We start from the raw sequence: 20455 nt of genomic DNA on the forward strand, positions 1-20455 counted from the left end.
TCTGTGCTTTTTTATTTTTTGGAGGGGGGGGGGGGGGGGTTGCAGTGGATATTGGGTGAGTTCCCACACTTTTTTTCCCAGGACTTGACCCCTGGCTGTTAGTACATCCAGTGATATAGTCAATAGGCTAACTGTAGATATGGTCCAAGAGAAGGTAAATAAGGTCCAGATGGATTACACCGAAGAGTGCCTAAAGGGAGTCTTTCACCAAATATGACCATTACAGACCACTTAGATCAGGTTCTCCATTACTTTCCCCAGATTAATATGATATCTTTCATATTGCAGTCCATCTCTGATTTGCTTCAAAAAACACTTTTATACCATATGGTAATTAGGCCCTGAAGGTGCCCAGGGGCGGCGTTCACGCGGCCGGTGCCCAGGCCCCTCGGCGCTTTGCTTACTAAACCCCTCCTCTTTCACCCCTCTGGCCCTCCCTTGTTTAATCTGATTACCTCCTCCTCTCCGTCTGAAATCCCGCGCCTCCGCCGGCTGCATCGGGTTGCGCAGGCTAGCGCATACACATTGAAAGTCCCTGTTTCTCTGCCCATAATGGGCAATGCAGTGCGCATGCACCGGGAATGTGTGGAGCGGCGGAGGTGCGGGATTTCAGACGGAGAGAAGGAGGTAATCAGATTAAACAAGGGCAGGCCAGAGGGGAGAAAGTGTCTGTCCTGTTTATGGCCCCTCTGCTCTGTGTTCTTATCACAGACATGTTTATTACAGCCAGACTAACAGTTTAACCCCTTCTGAGCTGTCAATATGGCTGAGGTCAGTGATATCAGAAGCAGTCACTGGTCTCATCAGTAAGGCCTCTTGCACATGACCGTATGGCTTTTTCAGTATTTTGCGATCCGCAAAAAATATGGATGAGGTCCGTGTGCATTCAGTTTTTTGCGGAACGGAACAGCTGGCCCCTGTTAGAACAGTCCTATCCTTGTCCGTTATGCGGACAATAATAGGACATGTTCTATCTTTGAACGGAAATACGGAAGGCATACGGAGGACTTTCCGTTTTTTTGGTGGATCCATTGAAATGAATGGTTGGTATATATGGTCTGTATCCGGAACGAAAAAATCGAAACGTAAACAAAAAGCAAGAGGCCTAAATGTGTGCCCTCTCCTTCCTGCACACTGTATATAGTGATATGTGACCCCCACCACCACTGTATATAGAGATGTGTGACCCCCCCCCCTGTACATTGTATATACAGATGTGTGACCCCCCTGTACATTGTATATACAGATGTGTGACCCCCCCCGTACACTGTATATACAGATGTGTGACCCCCCTGTACACTGTATATACAGATGTGTGACCCTCTGTATATACAGATGTGTGACCTCTGTATACTGTATACAGAGATGTCTGACTACACCCATTTCTCTTTTTCCCCAGGTGAAGGGTAATTATATGTTCATAGATGGTTTCTAGGCTGGGAGCAAGTCATAAAGCTTAGGAAAACCTCCTTCTGGGGTGTCCCCACCCATCCCTTGGTTGAACTTGAAGGACAGGTCTTATATGAACCGTATCAACTATGTTATGTTAAAGCTAGAAGGAAGCAGATGGACAAAGTTCTCTAGAAGTGTATGTCATAGGGTGGATTCCATGGTAGGGGCTGAGACAGAGGAAGATCTAGTCTGTGTGAAGCCTGAGGGGTTCGCTCTATTTCCTGCCACCCTTGGGCGAAGATCACTTACCTCAGGATCAGGTTATCGGACGTGTGCGCTCTCTGGGTATGTATATAAATATAATATCCCAGTAGACTTTCTTAGGGGGATTTATCAAGATTGGTGGGAAGGAAAACTGCCCATAGCAACCCATCAGAGGAGTCCTTTAATTTTCCGAAGATAAATTTCTCTGATAAGTGAAAGGTGGAATCTGATTGATTACGATGGACAACTAAGCCAGTTTCCTTTTGCACCAGTTTTGATAAATCTCCTCCTATAATGTGTACATATAGATATTAGCAGTCCTTACTGGCATCCCATTTACCTGTAGGTCTGTGGACGGTGCGTTTATGGATGTATGTGTGTATATATATATATATTGCTCTTTATGTACGAGTCTCTGTTTGTACATGTACTAATAGGTATTGGATGTGTGTTGGACAGAAATGTGGATCTAATAGATGGTATATTGTTGGAATCTGGACAGATATACACCATATTTTTTGCTTTATAAGACGCACTTTTTTCCAAAAGTGGGGGGAAATAGCATTGAGTCTTATAAAGCGAATACTAGTGAGCACTACCGTGATGGAGGCACTCTCACTATTATGCAGGAGGCGTGGGGACCTGTGACCACTGCTGATAGTGCTGCCTGTACTTACCGTTCCCTAGTCTTCCTCCACCGACCTGGAGAACACCAGGGAGCGGTACGTGCAGGAGAGACGGTGAGTGGCAGAAGAGCAGGAAAGGTAAGTTCATTTATTTATATTATCTCTGATGAGGGTCTGACATGAGGGTTTGATCTAAGCTCTGATGGGGGTGTGATCTGAGATCTGATGGGTGTCTGATCTGAGGTCTGATATGGGGGTCTGATCTGAGATCTGATATGATGGTCTAATCTGAGGACTGATATTCTGATGTGGTGTCTGATATTGTGGTCTTATCTGGGGTCTGATATGAGGTCTGATATGGGCGTCTGATCTGAGATCTGATATGGGGGTCTGATCTGAGATCTGATATGGGGGTCTGATCTGAGATCTGATGGGTGTCTGATATGGGGGCCTGATCTGAGGTCTGATATGGGGGCCTGATCTGAGGTCTGATATGGGGGCCTGATCTGAGGTCTGATATGGGGGCCTGATCTGAGGTCTGATATGGGGGCCTGATCTGAGATCTGATATGGGGGTCTGATCCGAGATCTGATATGGGGGTCTGATCTGAGGTCTGATATGGGGGTCTGATATGGGGGCCTGATCTGAGGTCTGATATGGGGGCCTGATCTGAGGTCTGATATGGGGGCCTGATCTGAGATCTGATATGGGGGTCTGATCTGAGATCTGATATGGGGGTCTGATCTGAGATCTGATATGGGGGTCTGATCTGAGATCTGATATGGTGGTCTAATCTGAGATCTGATGGGTGTCTGATATGGGGGCCTGATCTGAGGTCTGATATGGGGGTCTGATATGGGCATCTGATCTGAGGTCTGATATGGTGGTCTAATCTGAGGACTGATATTCTGATATGGTGGTCTGATATTGTGGTCTTATCTTGGGTCTGATATGGAGGTTGGATCCCAGATCTGATGAAAAATGTTTTTTTTTAAATTATCAGGTATGTCTTATAAAGCGTAAAATACGGTGTATACGGTAGATATTGTATTTTTCACTTTATATGACACACCTGATAATAAAAAGCACCTAGGCTTTAGAGAAAATAAGAAAAAAATATATAGTATAGGAAGGGCAAGTAAGGCTACTTTCACACTAGCGCTTGAACGGATCCGATCATATTAATGCAGACGGAGGCTCCGTTCAGTACGGATCAGTCTGCATTAATAACTTAGAAAAATTTCTAAGTGCGAAAGTAGCCTGAGCGGATCCGTTCAGACTTTCAATGTAAAGTCAATGGGGGACGGATCCGCTTGAAGATTGAGCCATATGGTGTCATCTTCAAGCGGATCCGTTCCCATTGACTTACATTGTAAGTTTGGACGGATCAGCACGCCTCCGCACGGCCAGGCGGACAGCTGAACGCTGCAAGCAGCGTTCAGCTGTCCGCCTGGTCGTGCGGAGGCGAGCGGAGCGGAGGCTGAACGCCGCCAGACTGATGCAGTCTGAGCGGATCCGCATCCATTCAGACTGCATCAGGGCTGGACGGAAGCGTTCTGCTCCGCTCGTGAGCTCCTTCAAACGGAGCTCACGAGCGGACAGCAGAACACTAGTGTGAAAGTAGCCTTATGAGGCAGCTTTGTGTGGGCATGTCCTCTACGTAATGTATTTGTATCTTTATGTAATGTCTGTTTGCTTTGTCACCTCTATGTTATCAGTAAGGGGTTTTATGGTTCTTGATCCTTGGTCTTTGGGATAGTCTATCGGAGCTGATCGGGAACAGCGGTGTACTAACCAGCTCCATGCACTACACCATGGATGGAAGCGTGTAGTTCCAGAGCTGGAGCTGCTTTGGAAAAGCCCATTAGCTGAGGTTCCGATCAGATAGTGATTGTCTATCCTGAGGATAGGCCATCAATATTAAAGTACTGAAAACCCCCTTTAAAATTTCTCCCAGGAAATCAACTCTAGATGGGGACATTGTCTTCTTAAAGCGAAGTCTCACCATAATTCGGAACATAATGAAACAGTACATTACCATAAGGCCAAAAGCCGCCTATGGGCAAAGTATTACCGACCTGTGTGGGATGGATCTGTAACATGGCAGTGTGAATGATGCCTTGCCATTGTCCTCCAAAAAAGGCAGCCATTGCTGGTTTTCTGGTTCATTTTCAGTTCTGTACCCTACACGAGGGTGAGATTGAGAGAATTTTCGGACTGTAAGATGCCATATTATCGGACGTTTACTATATTTGCAGCGCAGGAATTAAAACGGCTGCCATGGATGTTATTTGCAGCTATGCAGTAGGTAACATTGGTGACCGAGAATGACTGCACACAGTCGAGAAACTGGGTTTGACTCTATAACCCTGTCCTCAATTGTGCAGCATTACATTAACCTCATTTTATAGGGCTGCAAAAATAATGAATTTTCTGTCAGGTTGTCAGAAGAGATGGTGCTGATTTACCTCCGCTTAGTATTCTCTTACCTCTGATGTTGATTTGCATGGTCGTTACTTCTACAAAAACAAGCCGCCCCCCCTCTTCCCCCCCGAAATCCTCTCATCTCTGAATCATTAGACACCACTCTGAATTATATAAACTACATCCTCAGCATCTCATTCCCCTCTTCTACTTTCTTCATCTCCATTGCACTCCCACCCTCACCGTTCCCTCTCGTCTACTTCAGGAGAGGAGGAGGGGGTGCAGACTTTCAAACCCTCCGATTCTGTTGCCATAGAAACACATTCAGCTTCTGCTAACCCAGTATGGGGCTCTAGCGATACAATAAGAAAAGTGTTATAATGAGGTGGGGACAGATCACTGCATTGCAGAATTGGGGTATGAAAGGGTAAGGGAGAGTACCTCCCCTGTGCGGGAGGGGTTTCGGGGTACAAGAGGCAAATTTCATTAGGGTGTGCACCTAGCAAACGTTTTTCGAAAATTATTTTATATATAAAAATCTATACGACTTAGATTAGACTTTTTTTTCAAGGGTGCATACTATTAAGGCGATGTCCACATGGGATTTGCATCCCGCTAACCTGCAATGGGTTACAGAACCAGCAAAGTGGAGGAGATTTTGATATTTTAAGAAATATCGTCCACTCGTTGCAAAAAAATCTGGGGTCAATTTTCACCCTTTGCAATACAGATAAATCCATAGCAAGATCTGCTGCAGAATTTCAGCTGCGAAAGCATGGCAAAATCCGTAGCTTAAATTCTGCGCCATGTGGCCGTACCCTAAAGGGGTTGTCAAGAAATAAAGGGTTTTTAGACTGATGATCTATCCTCAGGAAGGGTCATCAGTATCTGATTGGTGGGGTCTGACACCCGGGACCGCCACTGATCAGCAGTTTGAGAAGTCCACGGCACTCCGGTGATCGCTGCAGCCTCTGCGCAGCTTCACGGGATAGTGGTTAGGTTTCGTATAGCTTCTCAGTTCTATTCACTTGAATGGGACTGAGCTGCACAAAGGCCATGTGACTGATGAACCATATCCGTATGTTTGTTCCGTTGCCCCGCAAAAAAGATAGAACATGTCCTACTATTCTTGTCCATTTTGCGGACAAGCATAGGATGTTTGCAACGTGCCGGTCCGCAGGGGAGAACACGTGAGGTTCGCGGTGGGCCGAAGGGTACAACAGTTTATCAGGTACTCACGGTTAGCAGACGCCTCCCTGGGCCAGCAGTGCAGTGAAGGGGAGAACAGCAGAGGAATTCTCCGGGGCACACTCTGATATGAGGCCAGACGGTGGCTGAGGTGCCCTTGGTAGTAACATGGCTTTGTGTGCTTATGGCTAGGTCTGGTTAGTCGTGACGCCAGTACAGTTGTGGTACAACAGTGGTGAGAGTAGTAGTTGAATTAAGGAGTAAGACAACAGTTGAATCCAACTCACCACTTTTACTGTTTTGCTGATTCTCAGTAGCAATGACAATCACAGATAAGACAGTCTCTCTTGTATGCAGAGGTAATAAATTGTAATCCCAGATAACAGGCTTTTTGTAGATAAAAACTTCAGATTAAAGTTCAGTTATGTTATTCTAATCCCAGTAACGGTGGTTTCTGATCCTTCCTTCCACTTAAAGGTGTTGTCCGAGTTCAGAGCTAAACCCGGACATACCTCCATTTTCCCCTGGCAGCCCCCCTGACCCATTTTCCCCCAGTTCATGCTCCGATGCTCTCCTTTGCCCTGCGCTAAATCGCGCAGGGCAAAGGCATTTTTTGGAGATCCGGTGATGTACCGGGGCTCTCCATGGGGCTGACAGGAAGCCCGGTGACGTCACCGGCACTGATGGGCGGGATTTAGCGCTGCCCTAGCCAGTAAAACGGCTAGGGCAGCACTAAAGCCCGCCCCTCAGAGCCGATGACGTCACCGAACACACTGCCGGGCGGAAGTTTCCGTCCGGCAGTGTGTTATTGAAAACAAGAGAGACCTTGCTCTGCGCGATGGAGCGCATCGGAGCATGAGATGCTCCGATGCTAGCCTCAGGGCGGCTGCCTGGGTGAAAAGAAGGGTATGTCCGGGTTCAGCTCTGAACCCAGACAACCCCTTTAAGTTACATAACAGATTGGCCTTTCTGTCTTCTATATACCGGTGGGGCTGCCTGTAGCTAGAGATTGTCCTACACCAAATTCAAAGGAGCCCATAAGCCTAATAAGATGGCTGTTATCTTCCTTTGTCTCTTTTGTAGTCAAAACACAATTTTTGCTTGTCCTCCCGGAGGGATAGACTGCAGAAGGAGGTCTCACCTTAGCCTTGCTTCTTGGCCTAAAACTTGGGAAAAGATCACTTGGCTCCTCTGGACCGTGGGGCCTCAGAGAGAGAGAGAGCCGAGAGTAGGGAGGCCTCTCCTTCCCAATGCTCCTCACTCCAGCTACTCCATCTCCTAACTACTAACTTCTTCTCCACTCCCTAACTAGGCCTGAACTGAGGTATATATATCCTAGTGCTATCCCCATCTAGTGGTGGATGTATGTACTGCACCTAACAGCCTGCTCACAGGGATCTTACATAAAGTAAAACACAGCAGGACATAATATGAAATCTGACACAAAACACAATATGATAACTTTGCAGTGCCCACGCTCACTAGTGGGACGCTGCATGTTTCTATAGGGGTTTAAAAAAAATGCAAACCCTAAAACGGATACGGTCGAGTGTATGAGGCATTATAGTGTTCCCGCATACCCTGCCTATATAGGAATGCCAAAAATAAGGCTTGGTGCAATGGACTGGATATTGTTATGGGGGATGCCCTCAACTCAGGTTAGCTTCATCTACCTTCCCTATGGGCGTTATAAACCTACACAATGGTTGGCTTTTTGACAGGCAACGCATCAACGATCATGCTGCCCGTCCTACAAGGCATGGGATGAACGGACTCCAGCCTGAACCCTACACTAAAGATATATAAGAAAATGGAGCCTCAATTTCTGACTGCTCCGACCCATGCTGTAGATACTGACCAGTTCATTCAAGAAGCTTATATGTTTATACTATGCATTCTCTTTCCTGTAGGTACAAGAAGTAAGAAAAGGATAGACGTCAGCCTGCGTGGGAGATGCCTAATACCAGTGTAATAATCCATACATACAATAACCTATAACCTCACTACATAAAATACACCAATTTCCATTATACCTCTCGAATGCGGACCTTAAAGGGGTTCTGCACTTTTATTTAACTGATGATCTATCCTCTGGATAGATCATCAGCTTCTGATCGGCGGGGGTCCGACACCCGGGACCCCCGCCGATCAGCTGTTTGAGAAGGCAGCGGCGCTCCAGCAGCGCCGCGGCCTTCTCACTGTTTACCGCCGGGCCGCCCGCCCACTGACGTCACGACTTGTATCAACTAGAGTGGGCGCGGCTAAGCTCCATTCAAGTGAACAGAGCTTAGCCGCGCCCACTCTAGTTGATACAAGTCGTGACGTCAGTGGGCGGGCGGCCCGGCGGTAAACAGTGAGAAGGCAGCGGCGCTGCTGGAGCGCCGCGCCTTCTCAAACAGCTGATCGGCGGGGGTCCCGGGTGTCGGACCTCCGCCGATCAGAAGCTGATGATCTATCCAGAGGATAGATCATCAGTTAAATGAAGGTGCAGAACCCCTTTAAAGGGAACCTGTCACAGGGATTTTGTGTATAGAGCTGTGGACATGGGTTGCTAGATGGCCACTAGCACATCCTCAATACCCAGTCCCCATAGCTCTGTGTGCTTTTATGGTGTAAAAAAAAACGATTTGATACATATGCAAATTAACCTGAGATGAGTCGAGCGTGAAGGATCCTCAGAATCTTCTCCTTGCTCCCCGACGTCAGAACGCTAGAGCGCCCTAATGTCGTGATGTGCGAGCTAGCGCATGCGCCGTTCGTTCCCTGAGGCTGATGCCAGCACAGGGAAGTAACATGTTGACGACATGTTCCTTCAAGTTGGACTCATCTCACGTACCGGACTCATCTCAGGTTAATTTGCATATGTATCAAATGGGTTTTTTACACAATAAAAGCACACAGAGCTATGGGGACTGGGTATTGCGGATGTGCTAGCGGCCATCTAGCCACCCATGTCCTCAGCTCTATACCCAAAATCCTGGTGACAGGTTCCCTTTGAAGAGGACCTCTCGTCTCCTGACGCTCCTGCATTCCCCATGTAATAATTCCGGAGCTTCTCTTCTGATGACTCTGCGTTGTGCCATTCCTCTTTTATTCCTGCTAGAATTTATGAATGAATTCTTAGCAGCTTGCAGTGAAGGTCCGGATGACTGTAAGGCTACTTTTACATATGCGTTTTGGATTCTGGTTTTCAGATCCGATTTAAAAACCAGAGCGAAACGCTTCAGTTCGATTTAACACATCCAGATGCATCTGTTCCGTTCGGATGCGGTTGTATTAAATCGAAACTGAACAAAGCGGATGGTGCCAGATTCCGTTTTTTCAGATTTAAAAAAATTATAATAAATTGATCCGGCACCCATTGACTTACAATGTTTTTAGTGCCGGATCAGTTTTTTTTCGGATCCCAAAAAACTGGATCTGGCACCATTGACTTACATTGTCAATGGTGCCAGCTTGCAGCGGTTTTAGGTCCGTCCAAAAAAACTGAACAAACCGGAGCGCAATACATCCTGTTGTGTCCCCAATGACAATAAGTGGGGACAAAACGGAAGCGTTTTGCTCAGCTTTTGAGAGCCTCCGCCGGATCTCACAACCGGAAAACAAAACGTATATCTGAAAGTAGCCTAAACAGTTGGGAGTGTGTCCCCTGCACAGTCTGGCACTATCCAATCAGTGCTGCCAGTGTCAGACTGTGCAAGGACACCCCCCAACTGGTAACACCCATCTGGACCTTCAGTGCAAACTGCTAGCAATTCATTCATAACTTCCAGCAGGAATAATAAAGGAACGGCACAACACAGAGTCATAAGACTAGATGCTCCAGAATTGTTATTACATGGGGAATAGCAAGTAGTTACTAAAGCAGACTTGTCAGGAGGAGTGATGGGCCTTCTTTAAATGCAGAGCTGTGTCCATAGCTGAAGCTCAGTAGCCTTTGTATTATCTCCAATGACACTTGATGAGAAGTAAAACCATAGGACAACATTACACCGCTATAGGGCAGCACAAGAACATCGCTAAGTGGCTGCCCATTTACCAGTGCCTACAGAGTAATTCATTATAATGCATTACCTTCTAATGTGACCAATATCTAGCAATGACGTCACATCCATGATGACTACGCGGTCGGTTACGGGTCCGATTTTCTTCTATCGCAGTCATTGTCCTAGCATATAACTCTTGCTAAAGAATATACCTTGTTAGCAAAGGCAAATACCCGCCAAGGGAAATCATTCAAAGTGTCTTTTACGTGTAGTCAAGTCAGCACAAACGATCCATTAGTGGAGAAAAATACTGGACGGGTTTTACATCTTCAGGGGATGTCATCCTATGAATAGCTAATAGGGAAATGGATGTCATAAAAGGAAGGGATGGGGTCTGCTTGGGACAACCTTAAATTAGCCAGAAAGGAAAGCCGCTGACATGGTCTGCCGTGCATATGAATCGCCGCCATATAGTGCTGCATTTCCCCAGCAGCAGCCTCCAGGGAAAATGTATGACCAGCCGCAGCTTCTGCCTGCAAGACCTGCAGATTGCCAGGGATTTCTGATGCAGAATGTGAGGGCTTCAAAAATTAAAACAAAAAGTGGTTGTCCAAAGGGTCCCATTCAACGACGGAGGTCAAAAGAGTGTCCAGTAAAGAAATGGACTCCTATGGATAAAAACATTGGGAGGTTCTCCTGGCATATATGGTTTAATAGAAGTATGAAAAGAGCCCAACCATCAATTTTGAAATCAGGGCAGACGTGAATGTCCGTGTGGTTCCCAGCCGCATCTCGGTGGCTGCTACATGGGACCCTAAGTAAACAATAGTGGAAAAATAACCTATTCCAAACATGACAGCGCCCCTAGTGGCCAAATGTTTATAGTATAAGATACTTCCAAAATTGTGGCTTTGTAGGGGGCAGTTCATCCTATTTGAAGGACTATATGGTGCCCTACATAATCCTGCTTCATTCTTGGTGATCCTATATATCAGTTTAGGCTGCCTTATGCCCCAGCTGCCGGGTACGCCATGTTGCGGTCACGTTAGATAACACATATAGTGCAAGAAAAGGCTCTCCTACGGGGGCGAGGGCTGTGCTCAGATGCTGCTTGAGGTCATCCAAAATTGTCATGGAGGCGGCCTAAAGATGCAAATAGAAGTACTGAAAAGGTGAGCTGTATAGACATAACATGATAACCACCTCCTCTTAAGACCCTCCACCGCAGATTCCAACACAAAATACTACTGCATTACGGTATACATACCGGAAACCTGACTGATCGGTGGGGTGCTGCATCTGGCAACTCCAATTTTTTCTTTCTATGCTGGTCAATTTCTCCACAAATGTGAACCTAACCTAGATAGCTGGTCTCTCAAGCTGGCCTTGGACATAGCTTCTCGTCAGCAGATGAAGCCACTGATGATCTAATGTCTATGGGTCCTACAACACCATCTGCCGGTGAAAACCATGATCCAATCCTTCCTCAAACAGCACCCAAGCTGCCTGGCAGCCTCTTATCACTCTCCATTGAAATATTATGCATGTTTGGCCAGGCCAAAGAGGGAAATTGACCTGCTTATTTGGCATGGTATCTCCATGTACCTCCATTCACCCTTTCTGCTATTCTCCACAGGGTCGAACGGCTGCCCTCCTACTGATCTTCGCCCTGGTGACCTTCCTCATAATTTTGAGTTCAAATAACTATGAGGAACCGTTCAACTACAAGGATCTGAAAATCAAACATCACAATCCGTCGAATATTAGAAAATGGGAGCTTCAAGATAGCTACATCCCTGTGTCTGGAAACAAGGTGAGATATGAAGACGTCTCCCATTGTAGATGTTTTTGGGTGACGTATTAAAAATCCAATGGGTTTGCAGTCCATGGAGGTCCATCCAATACCTTCAAAGTATAAAGTTTTACTAAAAACATCCAGGACTCACTCCAGAGATCTGCACAGTCTTCTCAAAGGGTGGCTTTACATCCACACCTTTGACAGAAATGAATTACCTTGGTCATAAAATCTGTTGTACTTGACTTAAAAAAAAATATTTTTTTGGGCCTCAAGTTGTCATGCTTATTTCACAATGACTTTCCGATCTCTTTGTAGACCCTTCACAACAAGTGCGGTAGTTGTGTCCTGGTCACCAGCTCAAGCCATCTGCTTAATACTGGCCTAGGCCCCACGATTGATCAGTCAGAGTGCGTCATCCGCATGAACGATGCCCCCACCACGGGCTACGAAAAAGACGTGGGCAACAAGACGACCTTTAGAGTGGTCGCACACTCCAGCGTGTACCGGGTACTGCGGCGACCTCAAGAATTCTTGAGCCGTGCTCCAGGTCAGACCCTCATATTCTGGGGGCCTCCCATTAAGATGCAGAAGAACAGCAAAGCTAACCTGTACCATATCATCCAGCGAGCCAGCTCCGCATTCCCCAACATGACCGCTTTAGTTGTGTCTCCTCAGAACATGGCGCGATTCGATGAGCTTTTTCAGGCAGAAACAGGAAGAGACAGGTAAAAAATATATATATAATACCTAGAAAATGGCAATGTAGAATTAATATATATCAAGGTTCCACTGTCTCCAAAACAGGGGTTGATGGTTAGCCAGTCACGCAAGTCCCAAATTTGAAGGGCCTGTCCCTAATTTTTAGAGGCAATCCTGGCAAATTTGGGTTGTGCTGGGCCAAAAATGGATGGGACTTATGTAAGCCCCAGTTGATATAGGCGTTCTCAGGGTGGGGTTTAAAAGCCCCAAATTTACCAACCAGAATGTTGATATTGCATGTTGTTGGTGAGCATGGCTGGCCACGGTGCATGCCACTGTCACGCTTTCTGGGGACTGCATCATGCCTGAGAAAATCCTTATATTTGGGACCAATCCCCAGCACCCTCAGTGTAAAGACAACTTAGGGAAGCTGACTTTATAGGTTCATTGTTTTTCTGTTCCCAAAGTGATAGGGGTTGTCCAGTGGGATAAATGGGGCACAAGGAGTTAAAAAAATTTAAATTGCATTACTCACCGATCCTCAGCCACTGCTTTTTCTAACACTTCCCAATTCCCTTGCTGGTCTCTACATCTTGGTCCCTGACCACTCAATCAGCGATACAGCATGATGCTATCCAATCAGTGCTGCCAGTGTCAGACTGTGCAGGTACCCATACTTAACTAGTAACACCCATCTGGACCTTTATTGCAGACTGCTGGCCATTCATTCGTAAACGTTTTGTAGGAATAATAGATGAATGGCACAACATAAGAGTTATATGAAAAGATGCTCCTGAATTATTAAATGCGGAATGCAAGTAGTTACATGTCAGGAGAGGAGACAACTTCTCGTTAAAGGTGTTGTCCAGCATAAAAAAAAATTTTGTATTTAAATTTGCAACCCACTTGTGGGAAAAAATCCATAATCGCTCACTTTTTGCTGCTCCGTTCCGGCTCCTGGGCTCACTTCCCTGGTTCCCATCTGTCAAATTCTGCCACATTCATCAACGTAGCCAATGACTGGCCTCAGTGGTAACATGTCCCCAAGCAGCGCGTGACCCAGCGGTGACGTGCTGCTTGAGGACACGGCACTACTGAGGCCAATGGTTGGCTGCAGCAGTCATACCTCCACCAACTAACTATCCCTTATACTGATGTGCTCTGATGGATGGCTGGCTACAGAGGCATTGCATTGCTTCTATGCAAGAATTATTCTAAAGGGAGCACCATACACCGCCATATGGTGTGTCTTCATCTATACAGTATGGAGCATCAGTGCCTCCATATAGCCTCCTGCGCACGCACCCACCTCAGAAGTGAAATGCAAATGATCAAAGTTTGGGATTTTTCGTTTCAAGGTGATAGCGGGAAGACCCCCCCCGGTCTATACCGTACAGTGGTCTATTGCGGCATTACTACCCCACCCACACACGAGTGCACCCATATAACTGATTTTTGGTGACAACTAATGTATTGTTTTCCCACAGGAAGAAGTCCCATTCGTGGCTGAGCACAGGTTGGTTTACCATGGTCATTGCAGTGGAGCTGTGTAACAAAGTCCACGTGTACGGCATGGTGCCCCCCAACTACTGCAGGTAATGGCGCCCTTGTAGTATCAGATTAGCCTTGGGTTAATGTCAGGTTTCAGCTGGGACCTCAGGGTAGATTTATACTGTAGATGTCAACTACTATACAAGCCACCATACTGGAGCTGTAGACACCGTAGAGCAGCAAAGATTTACAGAAGCCAATATTCATAGAGGGGGAAGAGACCGGGCAGTCACTTTCATACAGGGGGCCGGGGTGCTGTGAGCAGCCGTTCATGGGCATGTACTGTATTTTAATCAGTGCATCACCCTTGGCAGGTAGGGATCATGACAGCAGGTATAGGTGTGTTATAAAGTGTATCCTTTACACCACACATTATACAGTAATCTGATGATGGGGAAAAAAACTGTCCCATTGCATTCTAGGAGCTACTTTAGGGGGCATTATTGCATTGTACTCATTTTGAGCTAAAAATCATTTGGTCTTTATTAAAAATGTTGAGCCCTTTTCTCTGTACAGACTTGAGATTCTCTAGTAGCAGGCTCTGTATTTTTACTGTTTCCTGTCAGGCAGCTCAGCTGACGGCTCCTTATCTTTGACCTTATAAACACTCATTATACCTCAATTCTTATCTTACTAATAAGGATGTGACTTAAATAAGTGTTTAGTAATTTAGAGAGAAGATTTATCACCGGCACAAAAAGAAAGTAGGATTCACACAGCTAGACAAGCAGTCATTTGTGACAGAATGGCTGAATATTTTAAATAAAGACCAATTGAAAAAATAAATTTGAGCCCAAAATGAGTAAAATGCAAATCTTAAAAAAAATAAATAAAATTGCCTGTGAAGGTGTACATAGCCTTTAAATGGTCATACCTCCATTTTCACCCGGCATCCCCCCTGACTTGAGCATTGGAGCAGTTCATGCTCTGATGCTCTCCTTTGCCCTGCACTAAATCGCGCAGGGCAAAGGCATTTTTTGGAGATCCGGTGACGTACCGGGGCTTTCCATGGGGCTGCCAGGAAGCCCGGTGACATCACCGGCACTGATGGGCGGGATTTAGCGCTGTCCCAGCCAGTAAAATGGCTAGGGCAGCGCTAAAGCCCGCCCAACAGAGCCGGTGACGTCACCGAACACACTGCCCGGCGGTGTGTTACTGAAAACAAAAGAGACCTTGCCCTGCGCGATTTAGCACAGGGCAAGGGAGCGCATCGGAGCATTAGATGCTCCAATGCTAGCCTCAGGGGGGCTGCCTGGGTGAAAATAAGGGTATGTCCGGGTTCTGCTCTGAACCCGCTTTTAGGAACGTGTCAGTCTAAAATCTTGCTGTTTCCAATAGCAATCAGCAGACTAGTAGGGGGTTATTTATCATTCTCGTCCATTTTTTAGAGCGCAATTAGACTGGTGCAGTGGATCAGCCTGCCAAATATTTTGCATAGCCTTTATAAAGAGTCACACAGCAGGTGATGAATTGGGCGAGTTATCATTTTATACGTCAGCACGCAGGTGAATTGCGGGCAATCAGACAACTCGTTGGCCGGCTAACAAATTAGTTTATCTTTGTGAAAAGGAGCATACCTTTGAAATAAAACTGTCGCACAACCGCACACAAAGCTGACAGACAAGACCACGCCAACCCATACTATAAAAGGCGCACCTGCTTAAATAAGCTGAAAAGAAAAACATCACACAACCAGCCTCACCCACAAAATCTGCTCACACCTTGAAATTGCCTGACAAGTCTAAAAAGACTCCAACACAAGTGGCTAAAGCAAATAGACAAAAGAAAAATTACACAAAAACAGGTGCAAACCACTATAATAAATGACCCCTAGTGACGGTCGCTCTGGGGCTGTAATTCCAGTGTAGTATAAGTTACTCTGACTTTTTATGTAGAATACATTAATATATAAACCCGATAGATGTATAGATAGATAAGAGATAGATATATGATAGAGAGATACCCTATAAATACACACACATAAATCCCAGATGGATTTGGACACTGAGCAACATTTAAAGGGGTTATCCCATCTTAGACAATGGGGGCATATCGCTAGGATATGCCCCCATTGTCTGATAGGTGCGGGTCCCACCGCTGGGACCCGCACCTACAAGGAGAACGGAGCCAGGGAGAGTTGCGCCTGGTTTCCCGGGGTCCGTCAAACACCAGGCGCAGCTCCCCGCTTCTCCCATCGAAGTGAATGGGAGCGCACCGCGCATGCGCGGCCACCGCTCCCATTCATTTCTATAGGGCCAACGGAAATAGCGGAGCTATTTTCGGCGGCTCCACAGAAATAAATGGAGGGCGGCTGCGCATGCAGGTGCGGGACCCGATAGGCCCCCATTGTCTATGATGGGATAACCCCTTTAAGTGCTAAGGGGGACAGTTATCAAGACTGAAGGTTTACGTGCCGATCTTGATCTCTCCACTTTTTCTGCTTTAGATGCACCGTAATTATTAAGAGGCACGCGCATCTTTGCAGGTCCATGCGACAAACCGGAGATCTACTCTAATAGACCAGCAAGGGAGCAGGTCTGCATCTCCGCTATAATCTAGGCTAGTTTCCTGGCGTAGATTATAATACAAAAGAAGGACCACCGCCTACTCCAGCTCCTTTGTGGTGAGCGGTGAGTAAAACTCCCAAAAATATTTTTTTTACAACAACAATTCTGGACTATTATCAGCAGTAATACATGAGTAGCACTGCACATAAGGAGTCCAGATCGCCACCTTGTATTTTCCTAAGTTCCTATATTGTTCCTCCCACATTCGCTTTCCATTGGCCTGTGTAACAGACTGGTGCAAACAAGACATGTTTATAGGGCACAGTAACATAGCCTTAACTTTGTCCTTCCCCTTCCTCTCCCTATACTGCTTTCAAACACATACATATGCACATTAAATATATATACACTGTGGGGTTTCGCTCTGGTAGATAGGGTAAGCGGACGCACTACAGAGGCAAAATACAAGTTCTTAACTCAAACTTCAGTGTTTATTCACATTTGCGGCAGTTGCACAGAACAACATGTCACTTTGCAGTCTTTCGTGTCAATCCACACACAATGGAAAGTTCATATTGCACAAGTCACCTTGTTGGCAGTTCTGCCTCCAGTAGTCCACAGCAGGCTTTAGGGGGCTTGTTCCCCCTGCACATGGGTCTCAGCCCTCCAGTCCTGCACAAAACCTCAGATCCCAACACAGAGACTCAGCTGCTGAGTGTCACGGAAGTTCCCGTGGCAGGTACTAGGAGATCAGAGAGACTGGCAACACGTGGGTTAAATTGACAAGTTACTTGTGGATCTTATTGTGTCTGTTTTGGTGAACGCCACACCCCTGCTTCAGGTGTTGCTTGTTGGTAATTTACCTTCCCCATAAGTAGTCGCTTCTCACTCGTGGAGGTGCGGTTCATAGCTTTTCCTCCTGTCTTCTTACTAGCCGGTCGGTTGTACTCTGTGGTGCTTCTGCCAGTTTTCTACTTTAATCTAAGTCTTTTCTTTTCTTATTGTATTGTGTTTGTTATATCCCCTGTTGTTTGTATCTGGGCCTGAGACAGACTTCAATTCGTTCATCTGGGGAGGAATAGGTTGTCTCTGGTCCTAACCTTATTCCAGAGCCTTATAGGGAAATAAGAGCCTAGGTATCCTACATATGAATATTCCTACCTTCAAGGTCTATTCATATTAATAGGTAGTTAGGGCCCAGATTAGGGTTGTTTAGGAGGTGACCTGTTCCTTCCCTAGTTTCCAGGCCCAGTTACTGTTCCCCTTCCCTCCTGTGTTCAGTGTGGAGTTTTCCCCCCACACTGATCGTGACACTGAGCCCAGCTGCCTATTTAAGGACAGTCAGGTGCTGCCAAAACCAGGACCGGCACTTAAACTCCAGTCCGGTATTTGACCTCACCTGGCTGGAAACCAGCCCAGCCGCACATGTTGGGAGGAAAAAACCTGCCTTCCCAGACAAAACCCCTCGCTGTGTCACAACACACACACACACTGTGAACACCTATGTACACAATACACACATACATGAACATTACACATACCTTTCATGACTTACTTGCCCTCTTCTGTACATTGCTGCTTGGATCAGGTTACAACAGTTAGAAAGATCTCACTGCTGTAACTTAAAGGAACACAAAAAGGAACAGAAGGCAGGATCGCCAGACACCCTCATCCTGTGTCCTCTCCACAGGCCTATCCAACTAAGCCATGGGAAATTGACAACTTCAGCAGCATAAGAAAGAAGGATTATATGACAGAAGTGATAACTTCTTGTAAATGCTAAATGATGTAATTGAGCTAGATGTAACTGCATCTCTATACAAATGAATGTATTTTATAACCCGTAGGTTTATTTAGCATTATATCGCATTAGATGATAACAGCATTTGAAGTCATTAGGCGGTGACGAGGCCAGGTATGGCTTTCGGACCAAGTTCCATGCTTTCAATGATCGATATCCAGTCTTTATCATGACACCACTGGTCTCAATAACAAATCATGTTGAGGTGATGATAGCAGATTTCTTTTTCTATTTCCAGTAAACAGCAGCACAAGATGCCATATCACTACTACGAGCCAAAGGGTCCAGATGAGTGCACCACCTACATTCAGAATGAACGCGGGCGAAGAGGCAATCACCACCGCTTCATCACGGAGAAACTGGTTTTTGCCCGCTGGGCACCTGTATATAACATCTCCTTCTCCCACCCTGAGTGGTTCAAAGATCCAGACAACTAAAATAGTGGTGTTTGTGTCCTGTCTGTCCCACTTCACTGGTCTCCCGCTGTGGAATGAAGTCCTTTAGACAAAACTGGGTCTAGAAACGACGTAAAAGACAGTACGTGTCACCAAGTAAGATGTCTGAACGATGGACCCGGTGGTTTTATGTAGGCTGGTCTATGGGCAACACATACAGAGCTATGGAAAACTGCCTATGTCTGTGAGGTCGGAATGGGCTTGGCTCTCTTTCACGCAGCGGATTACCCGCACGGCATCCGCGCGTGTGAAAGAGCCCCAAGCGTTGCTTTCTTCTGGTCCTCAAATATGGACAGTTGGAGGCTTAGGACTAGGTCCGGTCATTTCTGAAATGCTGAATGGTCATACAGATGGTGGTATAAGCTTTGACAGTGTGTGCATCCTAAAATGAGAGATCTACTCACCTTCACTGATCAAGATCTTACCTCAAGAACAAACTTGATGGAGGCTTGGCTGCCACGGACCTGTGAAGAGCGCAAAGATTTGAGGCCCGTGAGTGAAGTTCTTGAGTAGATACAAGTTCACATGTGCCACAGACACTTGCATTCCCCGCACAGGTTGAAGCACAATTCCCTTCAGCTCCATACGTCCCAACCTGTGGAGACATTTTGCTGTAGCTCAGGTGTCCTCCATATCGTCATGTCTGGTTTCCCAGACCCATTACTCAAAAGGACGCTCACCTAAACATATATTTTCCTCTGCACCAACTGTACATTAAAAGAATATTTTCTATATTGGTCAAGACAGGTAATGGTTGCATACAAGGTCTGTGGATGCTACATACCAAAGTGGGGCTTGTATGCGCGAGACGTGAACTTTGGAAATATAGGGTGGTGCTGGTAAACTGCTCGGTAATGTATGGATGTTTCATACTGTGTGTAATATACATAATTGCAGGTTTTTTTCCAGCCGTGTCTAACTTATCTTTTTTTTTGCAAACACGTTGGCTTGAGCCCGGGTGGTGGGACTGCCAGGGCGTTGGGTTTAGTACCATGGTAAGATACATACTTGGTGAGGTCATATACATCAAGTAAAACTCGTTTATAGGAATTTCCATTCTGTAGGGGCAGGTCTTCATTTGTTTGACTACCTGTGCATGTCATGGCTGTCAAGGGCTTCTTGATGAACGATATTACTTGTACAGAACCCATAATCCATTCACGGCCTGCTGCACAGTAACTTAAAAAACTTAGGGGGACATTTATTAATCTATTTACGCCATATGGCGTACATAGGTCGCAAATTTTGTCGCACGCCATTTGTGGGTTAAAATTTGCGACATTTCCCACAGAAAAAAGATGGGGTGCGGAGTGGGAGGGGAAGCGGGCCATCCGGCAGGCCCGTCTCATTTATCATTTTCCACGCCAGTTAATGGCATCGCAAATGGCTTAAATCTACGCCAGCAATTGAGCTGGCGTAGAGTTAAGTCTGTCGCATGGCGTACTGGATGAAGCGCCAATGATCATATGTGCCCGCATGGCTGAGAAAAATGATGCTTTGCTATATGCCAATGAGCCTCTAGGAGCAATGGGGGCGTTGTCATTACACCTAGAGGCTCTGCTCTCTCTGCAACCGCAGCCTCCGCTGCACTTTGATAGACCGGGCTAGACAGTGAGAATGTCATCATGTCATCAAAGTGCAGAGGATGCGGCAGTTGCAGAGAGCAGAGCCTCTAAGTGTAATGGTAACGCCCCCGTTGCTCCTAGAGGCTTATTTGCATATAACAAAACATAATTTTTCTCAGCGATGCGGACACATATGAAC

General features: G+C 46.2%; 1 protein-coding gene across 7 annotated transcripts in view; it reads left to right on the forward strand.

Moving 5' to 3' along the window:
* The window catches only part of ST6GALNAC6 (ST6 N-acetylgalactosaminide alpha-2,6-sialyltransferase 6), a 48938-nt gene extending 29511 nt beyond the window's left edge, over window positions 1-19427 (forward strand). For 6 of the 7 annotated variants that reach the window (XM_044269124.1, XM_044269128.1, XM_044269130.1 and 3 more), the window contains exons 2-6: window positions 7805-7862; window positions 11517-11693; window positions 11994-12403; window positions 13865-13972; window positions 18475-19427. In XM_044269124.1, the coding sequence (XP_044125059.1) occupies window positions 7848-7862; window positions 11517-11693; window positions 11994-12403; window positions 13865-13972; window positions 18475-18673 (909 nt within the window). In that variant the 5' untranslated portion in view covers window positions 7805-7847 and the 3' untranslated portion in view covers window positions 18674-19427. The remainder of the gene's footprint in view (window positions 1-7804; window positions 7863-11516; window positions 11694-11993; window positions 12404-13864; window positions 13973-18474) is intronic. The other variant, XM_044269131.1, reaches the window with a different exon arrangement.
* Window positions 19428-20455: the final 1028 nt, after the last annotated feature.

The sequence above is a fragment of the Bufo gargarizans genome, chromosome 9 (assembly GCF_014858855.1).
Source record: "Bufo gargarizans isolate SCDJY-AF-19 chromosome 9, ASM1485885v1, whole genome shotgun sequence".
Taxonomy (NCBI): domain Eukaryota; kingdom Metazoa; phylum Chordata; class Amphibia; order Anura; family Bufonidae; genus Bufo; species Bufo gargarizans.